This window comes from Camelus ferus, chromosome 5, assembly GCF_009834535.1.
Source record: "Camelus ferus isolate YT-003-E chromosome 5, BCGSAC_Cfer_1.0, whole genome shotgun sequence".
NCBI lineage: Eukaryota > Metazoa > Chordata > Mammalia > Artiodactyla > Camelidae > Camelus > Camelus ferus.
In genome coordinates, this window is record NC_045700.1 from 67,425,488 (window position 1) to 67,453,017 (window position 27,530).

The 27,530-nt window shown below is 37.7% G+C and overlaps 1 protein-coding gene and 1 long non-coding RNA gene across 2 annotated transcripts in view; one reads left to right on the plus strand and one right to left on the minus strand.

Moving 5' to 3' along the window:
- The window catches only part of PARD3B (par-3 family cell polarity regulator beta), a 923,861-nt gene that overhangs the window by 188,882 nt on the left and 707,449 nt on the right, over nt 1-27,530 (minus strand). The window contains 1 exon segment of the mRNA XM_032480017.1: nt 8,243-8,353. Coding sequence (XP_032335908.1) covers nt 8,243-8,353 — 111 coding nt within the window.
- On the plus strand, nt 1,656-25,760 carry LOC116663736. The gene is made up of 3 exons (XR_004320034.1): nt 1,656-1,666; nt 3,093-3,103; nt 25,455-25,760. It is a non-coding gene; the product is annotated as an uncharacterized LOC116663736 (long non-coding RNA).

Sequence of the window (27,530 nt, forward strand, 5' to 3'; positions counted from 1 at the left end):
GTCTAGTTACTGCTGCCCAAAGCTTTCACAGGAAATTGTTCTCAAATTCTGCCTCTGCTGTATGTAACCTTCACTGAACCAAATACATCCGTACCTCTGACTGGTATAAAATCCAGTGAATTACTGAAGTCTGTTGATTATATTGACTCTATCTTTTGTGTGTGTATTCAAAACCAAGTATCTAGATCAACAGAATTTAGGTCTTCTTTCCACGTTTTTATCAGATCAAATATTCTAAACATTTCTGTGGGATTACTGCAGGTAATTTAGCATAATTCCTTTTCAGAATGTATTTCAAGAGCACTATAATTGAATACAGTAATATAATGTGTCACTCCAGGGTATTTGAATATAAGAGTATCCTTTTAAAACACTTTTTAAAAGAGCTGGTGGACTTCAATCTGAGAAGTTTGTCTAAATGGCCATTGGAAAGCATGCCAGTCAAGTGATTCCTTTTATGTATTAATCCAGCTCGGCTGACAAGTAGTTGCCAATATAGCACTTCTAACATTGATTCAAGTTCCATAGAAGGCTTTTGGCTCATAAAAAATGCTGGCATGACATTAAGATGTAGGCGTTCCCATCTCCTGTCTCTAGGAATACAGTCATGTGCCCAATTTTGCTGGGGACCACAAGCACTGCTGAGAAGATAGGTGTCGTGAAGATCAAATAAATGTACAGAGAAGAAAGCCACCTGCACCCCACCCCATGTCTCACTCCCTCATTTCTCTAAATAAGATGTAAATTTTGAAAAATGGCCCCTGACTGGGGGCTGGTAGGGGTGTGGCCACTACGCCTTGTGTTTGTGACATCCTCTCCTCTCTCTCGCTCTTGCTCTCTCTCTGTTTTTAATTCTTATTCTAGGAAAAAGGCTATCCTTACCCTAACACAAGCATCAATAGTAATTACTGGGATACAGCAAATCTCTTTTCATTTACTGTGATGGTTAGTACTATGAAAAACAGAAATCTGATAGCTTCTTTCTGTCAGCATAAAATGAGAACATGACCTTGTCCCGAGAAACACCATCGAGTAATATTTTTCATAACTTCCATGCAATGATGATCTAATAAGAATCTAAAAGTAATTAACTGGATCTCTTTTAGCCAACCAAAGCCTTATTCAAATACACATTTTTATCAGGATTCTAAGGGAGCCATAAATTGGGGCATTTTGAAAAACTGGGATCTAATCCAGTCCATGATCTGATCAGGGTTCAGTGGTAATAATAAATTGGAACTATTAAAACTGGGAATTGTTCCAACATTTTATTTTGCCCACACCACAGGACCTAGCAAATTCTACTGCAAAAGACAGGGATATTCAGTGAGGAGTAAAACCATGCTGAATTAATCATTTGTATGTAATCATGCCAAAACATGGGTGTTTTCAACAATTTAAAAAGTGCCAAAGTTTAAGTTCAGTAAATAATTAACTATAGAGACTCTCTTGGCAAATTAAAAAGTCAACCTTCTGGTTCCTTCAGTAAAATATGCACTCTTTTTAGGATACAATAATGACAAAAATCTTGTCAATTCATTTGTTGCTCTATGTACTTAGAAGTGTAACATTTACGTAGGTTACAACTAAAATATTAATTCAGAATATAATTTCCTTTTCTTCCTTAGAATATAATAAGCATCTTCATTTTTCAGTATGCACAAATGTTGGATAAACTCTAGCCTCATTCTGGTTTTCATTTCAATTTCCAGTAACAGAAAAATCTCCCATAATTAAATAAAATGCTGAGAGGTTGGGAATAGATTTTCACCCACTTGTATTCTCAAACTCTAAATGGTTTCTGAATGTTTTTATTTCTCGAAGATGCATTTCGTTTATGTGGGGAACTTGCAGCTGTGTAATTAAATCTTGGTTTGCCAAATATCAAAAACACATGTATTGATTTAAACTAAGGGAACTGGCCACAAGGAGCTCAGCTGAAGGCAAGGGAGAAGCCTCTGCAGTTCTCGGAGGGCTTCCTCAAGGAAAGAAAACTAAGAACCTTGAATTCAGACACCGAAACCAATGAACTTTCCTAAATCTTAGCTTCGCTCTCACTTAGGCGTTCCATTCAGGCCAGTTGTTGAAAACAAGAGCCATATGTTTTCATACTTCTCAGTGCTGAAGCTTGAGAGGTTGCCGCCCACCCCCCATCTCCTCACTTACCCTACTAAGATTCTAATAAGAGCTACCAAAACAACATTTCGTTAACACAGTAAATGAGCTCCCGTGCAAAATAAACTCTGACATGGTAAGAGAGAAGATTGAGTGTAAACTCATACGTTATTAAACTCCACCTGAGCCCCTAATTTTAGTAAGAAATTCCATTTAGGGAAATTTTATTTCAGGATCAGTAATATGGGATTTTAATGGAAGACAGCCTTTCGTTAACGGAGACTTTTCCCCAAGTGCAATAATCAAATAAATCGGCTGAACATACTTTTCTTTAACCAATCTCCACCTGACTTTTGAGAAGGTATTAACAGTAGAAGTACGAAATGCATGCTGTTAGGTTCTTTATAGGTCCAAGAATCTGGATAATTTCACACTTTGAAGAAAGTTACAAATTTAAGATAAAGTCTTAGAATCAAACAAAAAATACACGGTTTACTGACTCGTTAAGACAATTTCTTGCTTTCAGCTCACCACACTAATTTACATAATCTGAATGTTTGGAAAACCCTAATTTAATTTAGTCTGATAAAAAATTCTAGGCGAAGTAATCTTTGAATATAAAATTGGATTCACCCTTTTAGCAATGGATATAAGCATTTGGAACTAATGTTTTATTACGGCCAATCTCACTGAAGCATGAGCAAAATGATGAGTTTATTTAAAACAGGGCTTCCCTGCCATGGACTGTTTGATTTATGTTGGGAGGGGACACACGATCAGCTCAGGAAATCAAATATGAGACTAAGAAAATCCTAACATGCAATTATAAGCAAAAAACTTGGGCTTCTACATTCAGATAAGAATAGTGCATACACGTCACTGAACCAATGCCATAGCCAGCTCAAAGAAGGCCACTCTAGGGAATCCAAAGTAAATGCTTCTATATTCAGAGAGATGTATATTTCTCATATGCTAAGATCTGGGAAAGGTCATAGAGATCATCTAAGGACAAATGCAGCATTAATGACACACAAGATAATTTTTGATGTATTTAATTATATTAACTTGCATGGGATTGCACTTATGTAAATTCTTATTTTATTGGATATATATAGATGTGAATAAGGCAGTGAAGATACTATATTGATGACTGAGTCTTATGAAACTCTGATTCTAGTCCAGTCCTGTCCTGGTGCACTAATCCGTTCTCAGTGTAATCACCAGCTTCTCATTAGACACTCCCCATGTCAAGAAACTCGCCACTGCATGAGGCGCTCTAATTTGTCAGGATGTTTCCCCTCTAATAAGCTGAAGGCTACCTCTCCTAAAAGAATCCCTTGTTAGTATCATCAAGGAAATGAATGAACGGATGAATAAGCGGAGACAGAGCGACAATGGAGAACGGATGCTACAAAATATATCTAATTCCTTTTCTATGTTAATCTTTTTTTAATTGTGGGAAATCGACTAAGTCTTAACCCTGCAGGCTGCGTGTTCCCACGTCCTCCCATGTTTGTCAAAAGACATGGATTTAGTGCTGCCATTTTCTGTGTGAAAGAGGCAAAGGACATTCCAGGTGTGATCTGAGCAGCGTACAACAGAAATGATTGTTTCTTCCTTCATTTTTATACATGAACTTCCAGTAATGTAGCCTAGGACTGGCTTATGTTTCTGGCAGGCATATCCTCATGTTGACTCATGCTAAGCTCACCCTCAACTGAAACCATCAGGCAAATTTTTCATATATTTGGTATTAAATCAAACCTTCCACATCCTGTGTTTGTGCAGTTCATTTGGGGGCCCAAAAGCAAGACTTTACATTTATTCCTATTAAGTTTATTTATGTTTGATTCAGTCTATTGTTCCAGATGATTCTGTCACTGGACACACTGTCAACCCCTGCAGCTTCTTGGAATTTGAAACCTGATCAACAGGCATCACCACTGATGCCAGTGCTCAGCAGGGCAGTGCTAAAAATACATTTTTGAGACAAACTTTTTGTTGCAAGCTTATAGTGATGGAATATTCACTAGCAATTTTTTGGGAACAGTTTCTCAAATAGCTAATAATCCTTCTGGGGTTACGTGACCTGGTGTATATCATTCTGCACTAGCCATGGGGTGTCATGAGAAAATGCAATTCTAATACCCAGGAGAGCACCCCTATTCTTTGTGAAGTCCAGAGAGTAGAACAGGGGTTTTCAACCTCCACATCACTGACAGTTTGAACTGGATAACTCGGATAAGTTGGGGGATGGGAACTGTCTTGTAATGTACAAGTCCAAGCAATGTATGATGTTTAGCCATATCCCTGGCCTCCACCCAGCACATGGTAATAGCAACTCACTCTCCACACCCTCTCCAAGGTTTGGACAATAAAAGATGTCTTCAGAAACAGCCAAATGTTCCTTGGGAAGCAAAATTCCTCCCCCATCACCTTTCGAACTGAGAACCACTGTTCTAGACTCTGCATTCGTTCAATCTAACCTAGTAACTCAATCCACCTGTTGTGGCTTTTTTGACCCTCTCATAGCTATAGTTATGAGTAAGAAATTCATATAAATCATCAAAACAGCTCCATAGTGGGAATTAGATACGGAGGCAAATTAAAATGAGATATGAGAGTCGTAAGAAAAATAATGAGAGGAATGGAGAGGAATGATATAACCTTAAAATGTAGAGTTGAGTGTAGATCAACCCTTGGGCAAAACAGTTACAAGGAAATTGAACCTTCAAATTATATGATTTAAGAGGTAATCTATAAGGACTTTTGTACCTGGATGCTCATCAAGGTATTACTTGGAACAGTGAAAAATGGAAATAGACTATTTGTTTGAAGATAACAGAAAGTAAATAAATTATGATATATTGATCTCACAGAATATTAGGCAGTCATCAACATGACATACTTTCAAAACATTAATGACATGGGGAAATATTCACAATATAATGCTGGGTAAAAAGTAAGATAAATGCAGCATGAATATTAAGTCTTCAAATAAAAATATATATAATAAAAAGTTCATAGAAATTTTAATAGTGGTGATGGAATTATGGGAGAATTATACATGATTTTAATAATCTTTATACTTTTTATGTTTCCAAAATTTTCTTAATAAACATACTATCTTTGTAAGTCTTGTGTGCATGGGAGGGGGGTATGGGGAAAGTGTTCCGTGTTCCCTTAGGGTGAGTGAGCACTGGTAAGGAGCCCTCTCAATTTGCAGAACATGTGCCAGGATGCTTCAGAGAGGGCAACTGAGAAGGATGGCAGTATTTTTAGACTGGGTTATTCAATCCTCTTGGGAAACAAACTGTAACAGTTTTCATAGAATGAGAATAGTTAATCTAATGTTCCAGCTAAATCCTATCTCTCAAACTCAGGGGTTCTCAGACTTCAGAATGCTGAAGAATCACACTGGGCAAACCTATTAAACACAGACTCCTGAGCTCCCAAGATAGAGCTAGTCTGGTGTGGGACTCACAAATTTTCATTTTTTAACAAGTTCCCCAAGTGACTCATTCTGATGCAGGTGGTCCATGTGCCACACTTTGAGAAACACAGCCATCTATAAGAAGTCATGTGGTTTGATTTGGTTGAGTTCTTTTTTTTTTCCCTCTACTTTTGATCATTTCTTCCTGGTTGTAACTAAGCAGCACCAGTGTGTTGGTGAACTGGCTCTTTGAATAAACCCAGTTTACCATCATTTGCCAATTTCTGTGTATCAATACTCCCACCACGACCAATTTCAAGCTACTAGTGGTTTAACAGCCAGCTCACAAAATTCTTGAAAGCTTAATAATTGTCCTTCACAAGTTGGGAAAGGCTGGCTTCAGCAATATACAGTATATGTTATTTAAGTGCTTTAAACTCTTTGAAAAAGGGATGTTAATGTAAAAAACATTATATAGATGAGAGCTAGGTTTGTTTGTTTGTTTATTTATTTAAATGGAGGTACTGGGGACTGAACTACATGCTAAGCACACACTCTACCACTGACCTATACCCCACCCCCAATATCTATGACAGCTAGGATGAAACAAATAAGCAACTCGATGGCTTGAACCCTCTTAAGATAGCAAATTCCAAATGTCCAAAAAAAGACAACCTTGTGAATTTGTATACGCTATTTCCTATTTTATTCTATTTTTTTATTCCCGTGGCCAGGCCATGAAGAGTGATACATCTGCTGAGTTCTTTAAGAGTTGTGAATTGGTTTCTTATGGGTGGTGGAGAGCCAAGAAATGGGACTCCAGGATTGGGAGCAATGCCAAATGTTCAGCCTTGACCTCCACCCTCTATGGTCTTCAGTCTCTGAGCTGCTGAAATGCCCTTGGTCATTAATTCTATAGCACCCAACCATAAAATCAACTTGTCTACATCTTCCCCTAGTACATGACTGAGATGATGTTGTCTCTAGAAAACCCATATCAGATGTGTTTTATGTGTCCACATGTGGAGTGTCCTAAGTGGAGGCTAATAGTATAGTCCTTTCAATATTTTGACCAGACATATTTGAAGAAAATTGGACTGGAAGGCTATATAACCAGCTGAGGTGAATTTATAGTTCTGCTTTTAAGAATAGAACTCCCTCAGGCACCTGCTTCCTAAAGGCAAAGCCAGAAAGGAAATGAACTCTCGCTTAAAGACAACCCACCTTATTTTATGAGTTATCAATTTTCTAGCTGGCATAGAGGTCCCGAGCTACTGAGGGGAAACCCCCCAACCCCAAGCAAGTATTGAGGTGCAAAAAATGTGAAGTCCGCATTCTAGCAAACAGCTCAGTTTCCTGAAGATGAGGCAAGACATGGTGCCTCAGGAAGTGAAGTCAGGGGAGCAGCAAAGATCTACGATGCGGACTCACCACATGGATGTCTTTGCCAATATATGCATTAAAATCTTAGCCTGAACTACATTTTACGTTACAAGATTACTGAATCTTGGGCTATGATGGAGAATTCATCTTTCTTCTCTTCAAGGCAGTTCTGACAGGTGAATAGTCAACAACAATGGAAAGCACTCGGTTTCCTCTTAACTGCTCTACTGACCCTGGAACTGAGCTTGTCAAGCTCTCAAAAATGAGAAAGGACTAAATAGTTTTTTTTTTTTCTTGCTAAAGCCAGCCTTCTCAGGGGAATAGACTACAAGATAGGGTCAAAGGTTAACAGTAGACACTCAGCCTGCTTTACGCCCGAAAAAACAATGAAAAAGTATGATTTTCTGAGTACACATGCTAGAGTATTAAAATAAGAACAAGAACTTACTTTTTAAAAACTCCAAGAACTATTATTACTAATGAGTAAGGGAAAAGTTGGGCAAATCTGACCTCATACATGATCAAGCCAGCATCACATACTTAAAATTGTATAATAATCTTAGTCTTTCTCCAGGCTTCATTTAGTCGTGAAGGCAGAGTTTTCAGGACAAATATGAATACGCAATTACATGTTTCAAAATCAGACATTTACGCACCTACTTGGGATAAGTGCCAGAGTTAACATCAAAGATATGTGAAGGACCTCTTGTCCAAATGGAACATTAAGCTCCTCAAACAGGAGACTTCAGCCCTTGCAAACTGTCATTTCAGTAAATGAAACCGGCTCTTTAACAGATGGGCAACATACTTCGCAACTTGCTGATGGCCTAATAAAAGACACTGGCTTTTTAAAAATGAAGGGCATGCACTTCTCAGATTACAGTACTCAAATGGGCTTAGCAGAATAAAATTAAGAAGGCATACAACAGCTTGACAAAAATTAGGAACAGACTATGGAAATTTGATCATTCTAAACATCAATATCCAAATGACCTTTTTATTAAAAAAAAAAAAAAAGAACTCCTCATTTAAACCATAGGGAGCATAAGCATCCATACAATCAAAACTGGGGGTAGCATATTATGGAATCGTAAGTATCAGTAAAATAAAAACATGAAGTTAATTTCTTCTCAAAATAAAGTAAAAATTCCCCAGAAAGGCAGATTCCATTTATATCAGGTGTCTCTCCTTTTGTATCAGTCTATCTTTATGCTTCTTAAAATAAGATTTCTCCAGGTGACTGATACTATAAGAAAATTAAACACAGACCATGCATGAAAATCAAAGAAAAGGCTCAGCATTTCTACTTACCTCTCGCGTTCTTCTTTCATTTTTTCCAGTTCCTCTTCTCTCAGGCCACCATGCTTCAGAGGACTTTTCTGCTCAGCCTTTCCACCCTTGTCATCTTTCTTCTTTCCAAATCTAGGGAAACATGGAGAAGATGATTGTGAACGATAATCATGGTGTTTTCACAGTTAAGGGAAGGTACTTACGAGATGACCTCATTAAATCATAATGCTTTATTCTAAGCAAGGTAAGATTATTTTGCATAGTATAGAAGTAAAATAAGATACTGAATGCAGAAAAATAATAGTTACTCAAGTCCCCTCCTTTTCCTCTCTGCCCTCTTTCCTTCATTCTCTTTGGCTGTTGACTGTGCAGTCTATACAAAATCATGATTAAAGATTAAAAATTTCAAACCATCATTCGGTAGGGATTAAAGAACTGCAAGGCTGTCATTAATATACAGCTAAAAATGGACCGACCTCCTCATCAGGCCCTCCAGAGCTCCAGGTGGCACTGACATTGAAGATTAAACTCAAGGGATCATACAGTGATGGTGCTTCAAGGGACTTTCAATATTCTCATCTTACAAAAGAAGAGCCAAAAGCTCTGAGAGGATTTGAGCCTTGACCAAGACCACCCAACAAGTTCAGGGCAGGACTGGGATTAGAACTTGGGTCACCTCCTACACTGCACTTTTTTTTCAGGCCACATTCACTCTCTCATGTAGCCTCAGGCTTCTTAAATCAGTCCAGGGTCAGTGTGCTCTGAGCACTCCTTGGTGCTCAGGATATTTGCAGTTAACTGGGCACAGTAGCAATTATGATACTTTATTGAGCTGTAATTGACATATAACACTGTGTAAGTTTAAGGTATACAATGTGTTGAATTTGTACATTTATAGGTTAAAAAGGAATCACCATCATCACTAGCTACCACCTCCATCCTGTCACATAGTTACCATTTCTTTTTCATGATGAGAACATTTAAGATCTACTCTTTTAGTAACATTCAACTATATGATAGAGTATTATTTGCTAGAATCACCATCACCATGCTGTACATTAGATTCCCAAATCTGTCCATCTTTTACCTGGAAGTTTGTTCCCTTTGACCAACATTTCCCCATTTCTCCATCTCCCAACCCCTTGTAACCACCACTCTACTTGTTTCTCTGAGTTTGTCTTTTTTAGATTCCACATATAAGTGACATCATACAATTATTTGCCTTTCTCTGTCTTATTTCACTTAGCATAATGCCCTCAAGATTCATCCAAGTTGTCACAAATGGTTAGGATTTCCTTTTTTTCTTATGGTTGAATAATGTTCCATTGTATATATATACACCACATCTTCTTTATCCCTTCATCTATTGATGGACACTTAAGTTGTTTCCATATCTTGGCTATTATGAATAGTGCTGCAGTGAACTTAGCAGTACAGATATCTCTGTGAGATACTGATTTCAACTCCTTTGGCTATATATCTAGAAATGGGATTGTTGGATTACCGGGTAGTTCTAGTTTAAAATTTCTGAGGAAACTTCATACTGTTTTCTATAGTGGCTGTACCAATTTGCATTCCAAACAACAGTACACTAGGGTTTCCTCCAATTATGATACTTTAAAAGAATATTGTGTTTCCTTAGCACTTTTGGGAAAATTAAATTGCACATTTGAAATGGAAAAAAAAAAGCTGTGATTAATTATTACTAGGACATATTCTTAAATGATAGGCATTTTTCCCAATAGATATTTTTTTGGAAGCAGTCTCCCATAGTCTTGGTATGAACACAAATTAAAAAGAAAATGACTTGATGCTCTGCTGATAACCAGGAAAAAAGTCATTCAGTTATGCATGTTCTTTAGTCAAAGACTCTTCTTAAATCTAAGGAAATCCTATGTGTCTCTTGTTTCTTATTAAATAGCTACAAATTTTAACTCTGTATATGTGTGCATCTCTATCTTTAGCTTACTCAACCTATCTGTGTATCTATGTATGTATCTATGCACCCATCCATCCAACCTGAGGACATTTTTCAAATTACACATGCTTGGTTGACTGCCCTCCTTCCCTCACTTCCACCTGTCCCCCAGCCTCTCAACACATACACAGGGAGTCAGAATCTCCTCACATGAGGACCTGAATTATAAACCTGTAAGGAACTCCTATCTTCTTCAGAATTTCATAAAAGTGGGCAAATATTTGTCTCCTTCTGGATTGTGTTTCAATCCAAAGCAGAGGCTGTTGGTTAAATGGAAGCTCTGAGGATATACACATGGAAGATATGACTATGACATCTATAGTCTTGGTGCTCTCCAAGTACAGGCTGTATCCTGCTTTCCTCAGAAGCCTCTCCCAGCCTTGACTTCTCTAATATTTTTCAATTAACATTTTAATCAGCAAATTCTCTCTCATGAACTTCCTCTCTCCTCCTTGCCAACTCTCCATCTGTCCTCGCTCCTACTGCAATTCTTTCTCTGTATCCAGTCTAGGCTGAGGATCTTGGTTGATCAGTCATCATCATCTCAATGATGGGACCAACTCCACCAACCCCAGCTTTTTTTTTTTTTTTTTTGGTGGGGGGGAGACCTTTGGGGAGAGGTCTCTTTTTCTTTTCTGCCTCCCTTTCTGAATCTATTCCTCTTTCTCACTGAAGAAATGACATAATATCATTTAGAGAAGTCAATTAGGAAGAGAAAAAAATACAGATAAAATACAAGAACATTAACTTTGAAATAATTCAGATGTGTTAATATATTCAAGATTTCTCTTTAACTTACAAAGCAGAAGATATCTAAATAATGTATTTCAATAAATACATTCTTTGTCTTTTCAGACCCATGCAGAAGAGTCTTAGGGATGAACATTATTACTCTAAATTCCTTTATGTGAGAAGTTAATACTTTAGTACATCACTTAGAAAAATAATTCTCCCTCAAAATGTCACCAAATATAGCAGTACTGAAGCAAAAAAAAAAAAATAATAAAATTGTAGAAAGTGAGGGTAAAATAATACCTCAGGAAGTTGATGAAGGCAAAAGTGTTGCCAAGATCTCTTCAGACTCGAGGCTTGTTTTTCCTGTGTCCCAAATATTTTCTTATAAATTTTGGAGGTATTAGATTTTCTGAGATGAAAGTACTCTTAGTTTTGAAGGGTAAAACTAACCTGTACCCTAGTCAACCTTGATCTTTATTACCATGACCAGTATGTTTTTCCTTCCTGCAGCTAAAATATTTCACTTGCGCTGCAATCCAAGAGGAGCTTCCTGTGCTTGCGACCGAGTATGATATGTGTGATAGGGAAAAGGTTAGTTGTAAGTAAATTCTGCAAAGCACTTTTTTCTAAGAAAGAACCATCCATAATAGTCAAATCAACCAATTCCACAAATATTATGTTTTGATTTAAAGTTCATGATCATTTATTCAAGTTTCCAGTAAGGAAGACAGAAATAGCTACGGAATTTATTTCATTAGACAGAGAGAAATGTCACCAATTACTTTTATTTTATAAAGTTTGGGTAGGTTCAAGAACAGAATTATAAGACAATAATCTTCAAAAGGGCTCCCATGTTGTTAAGATGAGGAAATTCAGACTCAGTGAAGTTAACTGCCTTCTACTTATTAACACACTGAATTTTTTGCCAGTTTTGCAATCAGACAACTTAATTATCAGTGGTGGTCGTGGTGGTAGGGGGAGTTGGGAGAAAGGCATCAATTCAGTGAATTTTACAAGCCCTTGTTTTCCTTTCATAGTAGCCACTTTGGGGAGCATTTCACAACCATTCATACTTTCACTGGTATACAGAGAGAGGAGTTGGGGAGATTCAAATACATTGATTCATCTCCCCATTAGCCATTTTTGTGAGAAAAGTCATTGAGACCTTAAATGGCTGAAATGACTGCTTTGCATTCTAGGGTTTCAAATATCCACTGCATTCCAGGCCTCCCATTATCTGTTACCCAGGAAATTTGAGAGCTGGCCATTCTGGGCTACGTGCCTTAAGGAAATTGCTTATGGGTCGACCTTGCTTTATAGAAAAGATATTTTCCTGAAGAATTCTATGCAAACATATGGTTTTAATCAATAAAACTGTAGTTTCCATATACCTGGGAAGCCTGTTTAGAGACTCTCATGATGGATCTTTTTGTAAAGTGGAAAAATCACCTTTCAACATACCCTTTATGTAAATTTAGATAATCATGAATTATACGTTTGCTTAAAACACCTGTTCCTGTTCATTTCTGCAGAGAGGTTATATGAAACAGCTTCATGGAACACTAGCTTGCTTGCTTTCTTCTTTCATTTGTGCATTTGTTTCAAAAATATTTATCGGGCACCTACTCTGGGTCAGACACTGTCATGAGCACTGGGTGTAGGTGGATATTGTATTGGGATACAAAACCAGAACCTACCCTCATGAAATCTACATTCTAACAGAGGAGACAGTCACCAAACAAGTATAAATATGTAACTATAAGTCGTGAAAAGTGCTATGAAGGGTGTTAGAAGAGAAAATAACAGGCAATTGATTGATTAGAGAAGTCTTCAATGAAGAAACGACATTTAAATTGAGACGCTAAGGGCGAGAAGTTCCAGAGAAGCTAGGATGGGATGTAAGCCTTGTGGGTGAACATAAGGAACATGCAGAGGACATGCATGGTGCGTGGTGCGTGGTGCTTGGTGCACTCCAAGCAGTGAACGAAGGCCAGAGTCCCTGAAGTAAGGAGAGCACAGGGGATCTTTGCACAGGATTCAGATAGAAAAGAAGACAAGGTTGACGGAATGTGGGTCTGAGAGAAGCTGAGAGTTTAGTTTAAGAGTGACAGCAGGTCATTTCTGAGCGATTCAAGGGATAGGGAAGCTAGTAAGGAAACTCATAGATTTAAAGAGTTGGTAGAGGAGAATCAGAGTAGTAACCAAGTCTTTTTAAGCAGAGGCGATACAACGTGATGCATGTTCTAAAATACCATCTTGCCTGCTAAAGTAGCAGGTAACAGCAGGAAAGCTGACTGGGGACGACTGACTGCAGGAGTGTGGGAGAAAGATGAGGGTGGCTTGGATGACCGGTGGCCATTGAGAAGACAGTGACTTAGACGTGGCGGGTCAATGGAGAGGCATCAAAAGTGCACTTAAGCAGAATTATTTTAGTATGCCTTTGGGAAATCCAGATGGATGAGCCAAGAATAAAGTCCTGAGGAATTACAACATTTAAACATTGGTAGGGGGCAGTGTACAAAGGAGACGGAACAAGAACAGTGAGAGAGGCAGGAAGAAAACTAGGAGGATGTGGTAGAAGAGTCTGAGAGCATAGTGCTGGGAGGGGGAAGACATGGTCAGCAGATGTGAACACTGTGGAGAAGTCCAGGGAGGCGGGGACTGGCAAGAGTTCATTAGACTCGGTAATTTGAAGCCATTCATCACCTTGGCAACGTTCAGTGGAGTGATGTGAGCAGAAGCCAGGTGGGTGTGATCTCATGAGTGAATGGCAGGTAAGTATTACAGTGTGTGCCTGTGTGGGTACAACCATTTCTGGAGGTGTGGCTGGTAGGGTGGCTGCTGGAAGCGGGGTGAAATGGAGGTTTGCAATTTGGCTGGTCTCAGAAGGCTTTTGTTTGCTGGTAAGAAGAAATGCCAGAGAGTGTGAGAGTTTAGAGATGGAAGAGAGAGGGGAATAAAGTTACTTTCTTTTTTAGTGTGACAAAATATATATTGCATAAAATTTACCATTTTAATCATTTTAAAATACCTAGGTCAGTAGCATTGAATACATTCTCACTGTTGTGCAGCCATAAACCACCATCCATCTCCAGAACATTTTCATCATCCCAAACTGAAATTTTGTACCCACTAAACAGTAACTCCCATGTCTCTTTCCCGCAGTCCCTAGTAACCACTATTCTACGTTCTGCCTCTGTGAACTTGACTGTTCTTGGTACTTTATATAAGTAGAATCATACAGTATTTGTCCTGTGGTTTCTGGCTTATTTTACTCAGTGTAATGTCTTCAAGTTTAATCTCTGTTGTAGCATGTAGCAGAATTTCCCTCTTTGTTAAAAGGCCAAATAATATACCATTATACACACATTTATATTTGTTTATCCATTCATCTGTCAATGGACATTTGGGTTGTGCCCACCTTGTTGTTACTGTGAGTACTGCTGCTATGGATGTTGGCCTAGAAGAACAAAGCTCTTGATAAAGAAGAGGAAAGAGGTATACAGAATCTCTGGAGACTGGCCTTAAATAGAGCGGAGGAACCTCGGAAAAAGCAGCAGCCAGGGGAGAACTAGTTTGTTTACAGAGTTGATAAAGGGGGAGTGAAGGAGTTCCCAGGTAATTAATTTATCAGTTAATATGATGCAACATGTATAAGAGAAATGACTCCATCCACAAAATGAGGCTTCCTGGTATAAATGAATAAATCAAAGGGCACAGAACACTCTAGGTGGAAAAGAACCGCAGAAAATGTACACAGAAAAGCAACAGAAACAAACCTCACTTGCACTGCTATTTTGCCTACACAGGGAGGCCCTAGACAGCCATCTGGGGAAGTAGAATTTAACAGGGGCTCATTCATTCAGCCAGCCAGCCATTTACTGAGCAGCCACTACCTACCACAAGGATTACGCACATGGAATTTAATCTCTAACAATGTCAACTGTTAGGCAGACTGCTAACTCCTCAATCCAGCTAAGTAAACAAGGCCCCGACATCCCTATTGTTTTCTATACAATGAAGGTTATAGTAGACGCTCAGTACTTATCCCTTAATTTCTTGGCAAATATTTTCTTCTGTTTCTATTTCTTTCCTTGAGCTTTCTAAATAGTGATGATTTTCAAATCCTTCCCAGATTCCCATGAACTCTGACAAATAATCCAAATTTGCAATCCGTATAGCTCTATCTCTGGCTTTTTCCAGGTCCAGTCTCTCATTTAATTCACTTCTTAATTCTGCTATCTAGTATCTGTCTACAGTTCTTCTCCTTGAAGCCACTGGGCAGTCTATGCAGCTATTCGTGTCCAATCTCCTTCCACTTGGTGAAACCACTGTATAAAAGTGACCCTGAACACTGGCTAGTGAGCACTCAAAAGTCAGACGAGGAAAAAAGCTCACTCTTACACAAAATCAGTGGTGAGCTATGAATCCAAGGATAGCTGGAAGTTTAAAACAGGATGTATTTCTCCTCCTACAATCAGGAAATGTCTTTGGGTGTCACTGATGCGTTTGGAAAAGGCTACAAGATCCAGTCATGATTAATACAAAACTCAGAAATCCAGGGAATGAAATCAGATGTGAAAAGGCACAAAGCTCAGTCATGTTTTCTGGACTTGGATAATGGTTCATTCTCCCTATAACTAGTTCACTTACATACTACACATGATATTGTCTTTTCATTTTATAAATTATACAGTTTGAAAAACTCAAGCAAAACATGGGGGCAGAGAAGTTCATAGATCTTTGACAATGTTTCCATGGTTTATTCTGACATTCACCCATAAAAGGTTTCTGTTGTTTGACGTAGTCCAAATTAGGTTCTGAATTAGCATATGTATATGTATATGCCAGTAACTCATCCCAGTCCACGAGTTTTAAAGATTGTCCTCAGTGTCTTGAAGTTTTGCACAGAATTCTCTGAATTTTACACCTGGCAAATGCTCATGCTGGAAGCCACAGTCAGCTCCTAATACAGGTCCAAAGCATTGAATGTATTACATCATTAGCTGCCGGGTTACACTGACTTCCTAGCTCCTCTCTTAGACCACTGCTGATCCCTTAGAAACAAGGGGTCTGGCACCAGTGGCACAACCTGAGGTGGCTTTATAGGCCTTTGCATGAACCAGAGCAACTTCTCTGCCTAAGTCAGCTTAGCGCAGACATTGAATCAGGCTGTTGGCATCCTAACATCTGTCTTTGTGAGTCTCTTCATTTGTGTATCTGTCCTTGGCTGATTTTCTTGACTCATTGCTTGCTTGCTTGTTTCCTTGCTTTGGAAGGCTACCCAAGATGCATACACAATACTTTAGGAAGGGAATTGCTTTAAAAAAAAAAAAAACTGTAAAGGGATTAGGAAGAGTGGGGAAGAAAGAGTGACCAGGTTGGATGAATCAAGTATAAACGACTGAGGAATTCTTGGTGAAGTTTCAGTCTGACTTCATGATCAAGCAATGTATTATAGGAATTGTACAAAAGGGAAGAACTGTCTGACACTGGTCTGTTAGAGAGGTACTTCAGAGGCTCCTTGACCTGCATATTTAAAGTTCCTAAGATTATGGCTTTCTCCTCCTTTTGGCTGTATAGCAAACTGTTTTAATCCACAGTTGTGCCTTATTGTTCCATTAAAATTGTATTCTTCGACCCATCAATAAATACTTGTGGTTAAAACAACAACAACAAAAAAATACATTTATACACATAATTATGTGTTGCAATCTCACATGGTTTAGTGCACTTCAGCTGTTGCTTCTCTCCAAAGTCACAAACGTCTTGTTTACCTCAGATGGTTCCCATCATACCTAAGAATTAATGAATCTGATAAAAATTTAGTAAAAATTGACCAATTAGAGAGTTCCTCCCCTTTTTTGGTACCTAAGAGCACTGCTTACTTTTATGTTAGTATTGATAGAAAGACATACAGATTTGTGTTTGTTGTAATCAATCTTGATGAAGAAAGAAAACTATTCTCATTCCCAGTCTCCCATAGTGTGTAAGAGTGCTGTGGCTAATGCCTGTGACTTTTCACGAGGGAGGTGGAATGCTCTAAAACTCAGTATAGCTTTCCATACCAGAGGGTCATATTTTAAGCTCTGTAAGTCCGCTCCATGGCTTGCAAAAAGAGGTATGGATTTCCTTTATAGGAGGTGTTCGAGAGCAGAAATTGAGTGGACTGATGCTTCAGGAACTGAAGAAAAATTCAATATTAAAGGAAACCATAAGCAAAACAAAATTCAATATTAAAGGAAACCATAAGCAAAACCATAAGCGAAACCAAATGCAAATCAAAACTACAATTCTGCCTCACACAGGTCAGAATGACCATCATTAAAAAGTCCACAAACGATAAATGCTGGAGAGGGTGTGGAGAAAAGGGAACCCTCCTACACTGCTGATGCAGACATTATGGAAAACAGTATGGAGATTCCTCAAAAAACTACAAATAGACTTACCATATGATCCAGTAATCTCACTCCTGGGCATATAACCAGAAGGAACTTTAATTCTAAAAGATACATGCACCCCAATGGTCATAGCAGCACTATTTACAATAGCCAAGACATGGAAACAACCCAAATGTCCATCAACAGAAGCCTGGAGAAAGAAGCTGTGGTATATTTATACAATGGAATACTACTCAGCTATAAAAGAGAATAAAATAACGTCATTTGCAGCAACATGGATGGACACGGAGACTGTCATTCTAAGTGAAGTAAGCCAGAAAGAGAAAGAAAAACACCATACGATACCACTTATATGTGGAATCTAAAAAAAAAAAAAAAAAGACAAATGAAATTATTTACAAAACAGAAAGAGACCCACAGATATAGAAAACAAACTTATGGTTACTAGGGGAGAAAGTGGGAGGGAAGGGATAAACTGGGACTTCAAGACTTGCAGATACTAACTAATAAATATAAAATAGATAAACAACAAGTTTATACTGTGTAGCACAGGGAATTATATTTATTATCTGGTAGAAACCTATAATGAAAAAAATGAAAATGAATGTATGGATGTATATGTATGACTGAACTATTATGCTGTACACCAGAAAATGACACAACATTGTAAACCGACTATACTTCAATCAAAAAAAATTATGAAAAAAAATCTTTCTTGTTAACTCAAACTGGGTCAAGGAGTTGAAGTCCTAAAAATTAGATGTTCGACTAAAATGTTACTTTCTGGTATATTGTTTAGACATTTATTTTGGGTGTGTTTATATGTTTCCAAGATGAAGACAAGCTGTATGAAAACAACCAACACTGTTTAATCCCACCGACACCTTTATCTCCTACTTCCTCTGAGACCAGACTTCTCACCCACCCTTAAAGGGCTACTTTCCTCTGTGCTGTTGCTCATTCCCAAGATGCGAACCCTAAACTGGTGGTCATGACGACCCTTCATTCCGAAGCAGGGAATCTTCGGATCTCAGATGTGTTGATGTTTGTTTTTAGGATGGAAAAGCAGGGAGGTCCTGTAACGTGCTAGGATTTCTGCATAAGTGGATAAAACATCTGCCGGGTAGAGGCTTAAGCAGCTCTCTGGCTCAGTTGAGCTGCTGGGAATCCTTGAACTACTTTGCTTTCCCAGACTGAGGCGCTAGGAAACGCAATGGATTTGCAAACACCAAACACATTAAAAATAATTCTGGAGGATCCGGAAAGTAAAGTAAAGTAAAGCAAAATGCATATCGCCAATCACCCACCTTCCTAAAAATACACAAACAAATAAGCAAAAAAGGCCTATGGGAGACTGACTTGTAGGAATCATTTAAGGGATTTGTGAGCCACTGGGCAGTTACTTTTGCTGAGCATTTTTGTAGCAAATGAAAACTCCACTCAGATTATTAAAGCATCACTGTGTTAAAAAAAAAAAAAAGAGGAAAATATATGAAAAAGAGGCCAGAAATTAAAATTAAATGAAAATAAGCGTGAATGAGTGAGCAGGAAAGATAAAGATACTAATAAGGTATGATTTTCAGATCCACACAGGGACTATAAAAAGCTTATTAACTGTCACTACCACACTGGGTTTTAAGTTATTCTATCCCTCTGCTTTCCAGAAGACAAAATACTCTTCAGGACCACAGTGAACTTTGATTAATTGCTTTCATACGCTCTCACTGGCTTTAAGACATTGTAGGCAAGAGCCTTAGTGATTCAGACTAAATGCTTCTGATTTCTGGGAAATATATTTAACAGGAGCATTAAAGAAATAGGTCATTTTGCATTTTTATGTTTTCTTAATAGTTAGAAAGGCTTTTCTTTTTATTAAATGTTTACTTATTTCAAAGCAGCAGAATATGTGGCTTCTTCCTTTTTATTTTTATTACTTTTAAGTGAATCTTTAAGTGTCTCTGAAGGCTGCTTGAGTGCAACTGATGACCTATGCATAAAACGCTAGTGCTGATCCAAAGAGAACACGTGGCCGGAATTCAGACTTGGCCCAAGAGCCAGATACTTCCTTTCCATCTGAGCAGCCACAGCATCCCCTTTTTCCTTTTTCCTTCCTTTTCTCTATCTCCTTTGCTCCAGAAATCCAAAAACTAGGAAAGGAAAGAGTGTTCTGAGACCAAGCCACATCTCACGTCTAAACTTTTTTTCTACCAACTGTGGGAGGTTTCCCAGCCCCCATGGCTTCCCAAGCTCAACCTGCCAGGGCTCATGCCACACTGACCACAGACTCATCCTGCAGAAGGAAATATCTCCCCACAGGAAATATCTCTGAGGTCTGTTCACTGGCAGGTGGGGTCATTTCAGCAAGCTGCCTGCAAAGGGAAAAACTGACTCAAGTCAATGAAAAGAAATCCAGGGAGGATGAACTAAAAGCTCTGTGGAAACTGGAGGTCTCATTCAAAGCTTCTAAATAAAATGTCGAATGCAACTTATTCCAATAGCACAAATATTAACATACGTGTACTTTGTGTAAACTCTGTTATCAGAAAGAACAGATGATGGTGTCTAACTCATCATGTGGAAAGAACAAAAGGACAACAGTATTAAGAAATGACTGTAGGTTTTTTTTTTTTGCTCATTTGGTTGGTTGGCTTGGTTTTGAGATTTTTTTTTTTTGGTACAGTGACTATGCAAAAGACCATTTTCAACAGAAGACTAGATAAAGAAGTTGTGGTATATTTATAAAATGGAATACTACTCTGCCATAAAAAAGAATAAAATAATGCCATTTGCAGCAACATGGATGGACCTGGAAATCATCACTCTAAATGAAGTAAACCAGAAAGAGAAAGAAAAATACTGTATGAGATCACTCATATGTGGAATCTAAGAAAAGAAAAAAGAAGACACTAATGAACTCATCTATAAAACAGAAACAAACTTGCAGACATAGTAAATGCTATACCTGGGGGAAAGAAGATGGGAAGGAATAAATTTGGGAGTTCAAGATTTGTAAATATTAACTACTACATATAAAAACAGATAAAAAACAAATTTCTTCTGTATGGCACAGGGAACTACATGTAATATCTTGTAATAACCTATAATGAAAAAGAATATGAAAATGAATATATGTATGTGTACGTATGACTGGGACATTATGTTGTCCACCAGAGACTGACACATCATAACTAACTAACCATCAATGAAAAAAAAGAAAAAAAGGGAATCCAGGATGTTACTGCTCCATCATCAGAAGTTAAGAGAAACAGGGCACAATTTCTTGGAATTATCTGCACCAAACAAGAATAAAACAATTGAGCTCCAGACCTAGTCTAGTGGGAGTAAAACTTATCTTTATAACTCTGATGAAACAAAAAAAAATTATCACTTCTTTGATGCCCAAATTAGCATCTTTTCTCTAGCATACTGAATTAATTAGTTGAGTGACAAAAGAATTAGTCCATGTAGGATCAAAGCTGAAATCATATTTATCTGAAATTTAAAATTAAGAACACAGCTTCATCCCTCTATAGCTCGTGTAATGTTCTTTTATGCTCTCTATATTCTAAACCTTCTACATGTCACATAAAGTATAACTAGGGCTTTTTTTTTTTCTTTTCACATTCTTCTTCTTCTTTTTAATATATAAAAATTTCCCTGAAAAGACAATAGAACATCACAGAATTTTTTTTTCCCTGGGGGTGGGAAAATTTTTCATTGTGGTATAAAAATCTTAAATTATGTGGCTTTTTTTGTCAAGCATTTATTGTACAAATACAAAAGAAGCAAAATAATTAATGCACGACTGAGCTGGTAAGAGCACCTTAAACAATAGAAAAGGGTTATTATATTGATTCTTAATAAGTGATACTAAGTTTGAAACTATTCTTAAAAGGTAGACGCTCTCTTAACTTTGAGCTTTTTTTTTCTTTTTCTGCAGAAGAGAAAGCAATTTTGAATAAGGGAAAGTCGTTGGGGGTTAATTTCTAGGATGTCTCAATTCACTAGAACGAATATTGAAAGAGTTTTTATTTTTCTCATGTGCATAACATTTTTACTGAACAAAACTAACTTGGGTGGGCATGTTTATCTTTACCCAAGATGGGACAGAGAGTGGATTCAGGGAGGGAGTCCCAAGAGGAGGAGAGCTTGTGTTGATGTCCAGCTGTATTTGGGGCAGGGCACTATTTTGACCATTGGTTAAGTTAGAACTCCTCAAGGACTAGGGCTGGGTTTTAATGTTTCTCCCGTTTATGCATCCACGCAATCATGCAGTCATTCAGCTGGTGTTTGCTCAGCACCAGCTTTGGGCCAGATCCTTGAGTAGCTGGCTAAGGATACAAGTCTGTTCATCAAATGTGGTCTCATTCTTAGTGCCTGATGCATAGTAAAAGTTCAACAACTGTTGAGCTGAATGAAAGGTTAGGATTTCAGGAATCATCAATTGTCTCCATTCTTCATAGCCTCTATCCTAGAAGAAGGACCCAATGGTGCCTTATAACTCAGCATGTTATCTTCCCATAAGGCTCCCCCAACCAGTTTAATTTCAGTGTGGCAGCTACAAGCTAGTCACAGACCTGGATGTCTACAGCCACAGTAAGACCAAAGAGAGGACAGACAGTTACTCACCTGATAAAGGTAATGAACACTTGGCTATTGAGTGTTATGGGGGCAATGAGTCACCTTGGATTTCTATCTCATGATGACCAGTTCTTTCCTGTTGTACAAACACTTTGTTTAAAAATACCAGGCTAAATTCTAGAATAAAATTTAAACCCAAAGCTGTCATTAAAGATGATTAATCTGCAAGGTGTCATCTATAAAAACACATGATGTCTATCACGTACTCAGGCTTTTAATTTCAGCGTTTCACAAATTATGACCTCTTTAATCTTAGGTTTCAAATCATTAGTCATTAGTTCACTCTAACAGAATTTCAAATAATAATACCCCCATCTGTACTCTTTCACAGAAGAGTTCTTTTGGAAAAAGGGGTAATTTTAAAAATTTGAGCCCTAATTTAGTTTGTAAGGTAAGGGATCAGATTTCAGTATTTTTATGTTAGGTTTAAAATAACTAATATCCCTTTTTATTCACTAAGTCCCTTAAGAGTAGCCCATAAAATGGAATTGGTTCTCAACTATGAATAGGCTGAGAGGGAAAAAATATACATATACATCTATCCTGAATGTCTCAAGTGAAATTCTACATAGTACTTTGACTCTTCTAGGGCCAAAAAGTCACAAGTTTCATGAAATTTTTCAAACCTGTGTTCCCTTTAAGGGTCTGCATTATTTTTAAAAAGTCTAAAAACTCCCTTCCCTTAACTTTTCTGTATTTTAAAAACTTGGAACCCATGAATAAGATAGGGTTGCCAAGTACAAAATGAGGAGCAATTAATTATTTCAAATAGAGTTGCTGTTTGTTCATTGAAGTGCACAGCGAATATTATAGGTGTTCTCCAGGCGGAGAACACTTCACACCAAAAGACATTGGACAAAGTGATAGTCACTCCAGAGCGATCAAGCAGTCAACAATGTTTCCCTTTGTCCAGAAGGGGTTGGACAAAAGACAATCATCTTTTTCATAGGAATAGGTTTGTTGACTGAAAAAAAAAAAAAGCACAACCTAAAAGTTGAGAATTATGTTTTACTTGGTGGACTTTCTGAGGACTTCGAGTCTTGGAGGCAGCCTCTCAGATAGCTTTGAAGTACTGCTCCAAAGAGGTAAGGGAATAGCCTTAGGGTATACAGGAGTTTTGCAACAAAGACCAGGTAGTTGGAATATTAAAAGTTAGGGGGTAGGGTATAGCTCTGTAGTAGAGTGTTTGCTTACCAAGCATGAGGTCCTGGGTTCAACCCCCAGTATCTCTATTAAATAAATAAATAAATAAATAAATAAATAAATAAATAAATAAATAAATAAATAAATAAAATTATAATCCCCCTCAAAAAAAGGGAAACATTTAGCCCCCCCAAAAGGGATTACTGCTAAAGAAAACCAGACATCTCAAGTTAATGAATTTAGCACTTTTCTGTGTATGGGAAGATGCCTATGTCTGGGCTCACAGGAATCATTCCTTTGATATACACCTTACCTATCGAGGGCCAGTATCCTGTTCTTCCCCATTCTGAGTCCCCTCCGGGTGCACTGCTGGGGTGGCTGCAGTGGCCGAGGGCTTGGCACCAGGCCAAGCCTGCTAGTCTCTGTCCTGAGTTCCCGCAGGTTCACGGCAGGGGGCAGGGGCAGTGGTACTGGCTGATGGCTTAATGCCCACAGCGCCCTTTGTTTGTTGATACGGCAGGCAACATTTTTCATTCACAGATTTCTCGTGGAATTTTAATACAGTTTTCTAAGAATGGAAATAATCTTATTCTCCAGCAATATAACATCACTAAAGAAAATATAGCCAGGATTAAACAACAACCTGATTTCTGAAAAGTTTTCTAATCACCTGTAATTCACAAAGAGCTATTACCAGTAACACACAATCACAAAGTAGGCTTTCGCCTGGAAATGCACAGTAGCTTACCACAGTGATGATTTACAATTTGACCAAAGAAATCAGAAATTGATTTATAGTCTGTCCAAAGCATCAGGTTCTTATTTGCTTGTCCACTAGACTGTGAAACTACTATTCTGCTATGTAAGTATATTTTCCTGTTCCTCTTTTCCCTGTACCGATGGCTAATTTTTCCTTTCTTCAATACCACAGATGAGTAATCCCCATAAATTCCTAATACTATTCTACAGTTCAAAATGGCCACCAGTGTTCTCACAGAATAATAAAAGAAATCAATACTAGAAATTTTGTATGCATGTCATTAACAGCACTGTCCTACGAAGCACATAATTAAATAAATCAAAGGTCTGAGCCTGTGAGTAGGACAATCCAGGTGTGATTTTTGGTGAACATTTCTTTAAGAAAGGTAGGCATTTCAATCAAGTGAACTGACCTGAGGGTGTTTTCTTATCTTTGGGGCTCTTTTAAAATATCAGATCAATTTTGGATCATATCACATAAAAGGAACGATATTAGAAACTTTACTTTTGCCCAGCTATGCACTCATGCAGATGACAGAGTGTCTCATAATCTGTGACAATGCGCTGGCAGCCTGTGTTTCTGTGGCTTCGGATGGACGGCGCAGGGCACACCAACAGCATCACTCAGAAGATGGTTGGGTTGCTAATCATCACCCAGCACACCTGCAACCTGTATTTGGCTTTGGATTTAATGCTTCTGGTCTCCCCAGGTTTAGTATTTCTAAACTTCACCACCTAATATTGAAGCGACTTCCAATAACTAATCTTTTTTACAAACACTACAGTTATATTTGATCCTGCAGAAACCCACAGTATTAGTGTTTTTTTATTTCAGAAGGTTATTTGGAAACCCAAACCAATATATTATTTCAAGTGTGACTAAGCTGTTGTCATTCATTTTATACCAGCCCTAACACTCTCTAGGACCCATCCCACTGAGCTCTGTAGACTCACTAATCCAGTCAATCTAGTGATGGAAGACTCACTGTGGATAGAAGAACGATAAATCTAACCACTATTTAAGTTCTATAAATGTAGTATTTGAGTGATTTAGTAAGAATGAAAAGAACTAGAAAAATGCACAGTTTGGTAAGGAAAGGTTGAGCTAAACGTATTTAATCTAAATTTAGCAAGTAAGGGGGAGGAAAGGTAGATCTAAAAGGGCCACATTAATGGACTCCAATTCAGGAGATTAATGAATAATAATCCCAAAGTAATTGATCAATACCTTGCATCTAAAACAACAGTCATTTGGTAAGAAGGCAAAATTTTCAAGGTGACTCATATATATTTTTTGAAATATAAAATGCCATTAAGAACCTATCATGTAATATATGAAACCATGGCCTATGTATTTATTTATTTATTGAATTTACATTAAATTTTCTTGTGAAACATGTGTATTATATTTTGATTTTATGCAAACTCAAATACATTTCAAAAATGTTTGTTCAATAAGCACTTCTGAAATACTATTTGCCTATCTGTGAAAAATATTTCATTTGCATTTTTAGTTATAAAGAGATTTATAGGCAAAGGGCTTTTTATTGGTTCAAAATTGTAGAGTTATGGGAAGTCTCTTGGGGTGGAAGAATCTTTGATATCATATTTAGCTAATCCTGCTCAAAGCTCAGAAAGTCAAGCAACATGCCTAAGGCCACACTGATAGTTAGACTCAAACAGGGACTTGACCCCTCAATTCAGTACAAAGTTCTTTCCATCTTGCTACGTTCCCCAATTGTTTGTGCATATGTTATGAATTATTCACCCAAAATTCTGAATTCTGAAAAGGAATCCAACTCAATAAAAGCTTAGATTTTTTGTGAGTTTCAATTGCCCAGAAATGCAATTAGCTATAATGACAAAGCCCAATTTAGTGACTACTTGGCCAAATATAACATGCCAACCAATGTGCGGACTTGATAACTTTCTCATTATCTTAAGCTCCCTTGTTCACTGACATCCTCACCCTTGTCCACAGACAGACTCTTAATATATGCCAGCTGATTTGATCAGATTGCTAAGAAACAATTACTCAATTATTTAGCTCAATTGGTTAGAACACTGTGGTAATGGGGTCAAGGTCATGGGTTGGCTCCCCTGTGTGGGCCAGTTAACTTGGACCTAGTCCATAACCACAAGCTCTACCCCCAACGCAGACGGTCTTTCAAATTTGTGCCAGTGGTCAAAAGGGCACTGGCCAAGAATGTGTAGACAGAGCAGCATAAATCCATCACTTCTCCCAGAAAAACAGCTCAGTGCATTTGGCTGAACATATGTGGGTTAACTATAACATTTTCACAGGTGAAAGACAGAATATGGTTCCAGATTTTGCAATACCACAGAATTGCAAACCTAGCATACCACAAGAGACTTTCAGAAAAGAGGAAAGACTATGGTGAAACTTAAATTTAAGCAAGCATTTGAGATTTACAGGGAGTGTTTTAAATATGAGCCAGTGATTTCTACCAGCTTCAAAGAAAAAAAGTTAGCAACTTTGGTCTATGTTTGTAAAATATCTTGATTTTTAAATATTGACTTTTGTTTTTAATAATAGCCTGTGGCCCAAACATAAGATATCTATGTATAGTGTATTTTAATGACTATAGCAACCTTAAATAAATGTAATTCCTGAGCTTTTTACTGATTGAGGCCCACTGCTCAGCTCTCAGCTAATACTGAACCAGGAGAGCCAGAGCTGATATACCCCCAAACAAGACCATGCTACTTTTTAATGGCACCATTATTTGACTGAAGAGATGATCATGGACTGGAATTGTTGGTGACCAATTTGTAGTTGAGGTCAGATCACCCAGGCTTCCAAAACTCAGCTAGAACGGTAAATTCTGTATAATAACACAGTTTTGCGGTTTAGAGCTTACATGCAAAGTTAAAAAACAAACAAACAAACACTAGAAACTTTTTTTCCCTCAGGATTTCACACTGTAAAGTGATCTTTTCAAAATCCATCCAACCCTCTACTTTCTTGGGTAGCAAAAGAGAGAAGGGGAAATATATTTCCATTTATCACCAGTGAAGGCCACAGGGATTTAGGGAATGAAGGCGCATGATGTAAATATAAAAAATACTAAAAAAAAAAATACTGCAGACATTCAGTGTTAGTGATTTACTAGTGGATTAACTGATATATGACAAAGCTTGATGGATTCCTGCAAACTAATTAAATTAAAATGTCTCACAGACAGCATGGGCTAGTCGGATTTCTTATATCATCAACAGACTAAAAAGTCCTATCAGTAGCCTAAAAATATTTCATTCATTCAGGAAGTATTTCTCAAACACGTATTATATATAAGACTCTGTCCTAGGTGCTGGAGACACAGGGGAAAAAAAAGATTTAACACTTTCTCTTAAGGAATTTATAGTCTAGTGAATGCTTCTTGAAGCCAAATGAAGATCTCTTAGACTAAAAAAGACAGGATATGAGGGCTTTCAGGGTTATTAAGTCAACATTAGGGGAGTCACGCAGATAATCTTTCTGGTTAATGGTCTTAATTTTGTTTGTTTTGCAGTTTTGAAAATCTGATTCAAAACAGGGTTCTCCCTCCCATAAAATGTGCGTACACTAATATATGTAATTTCTAGAAGTTCACAGATTCCCAAAAGACTATCCAAATGTGCCGATCCAAGG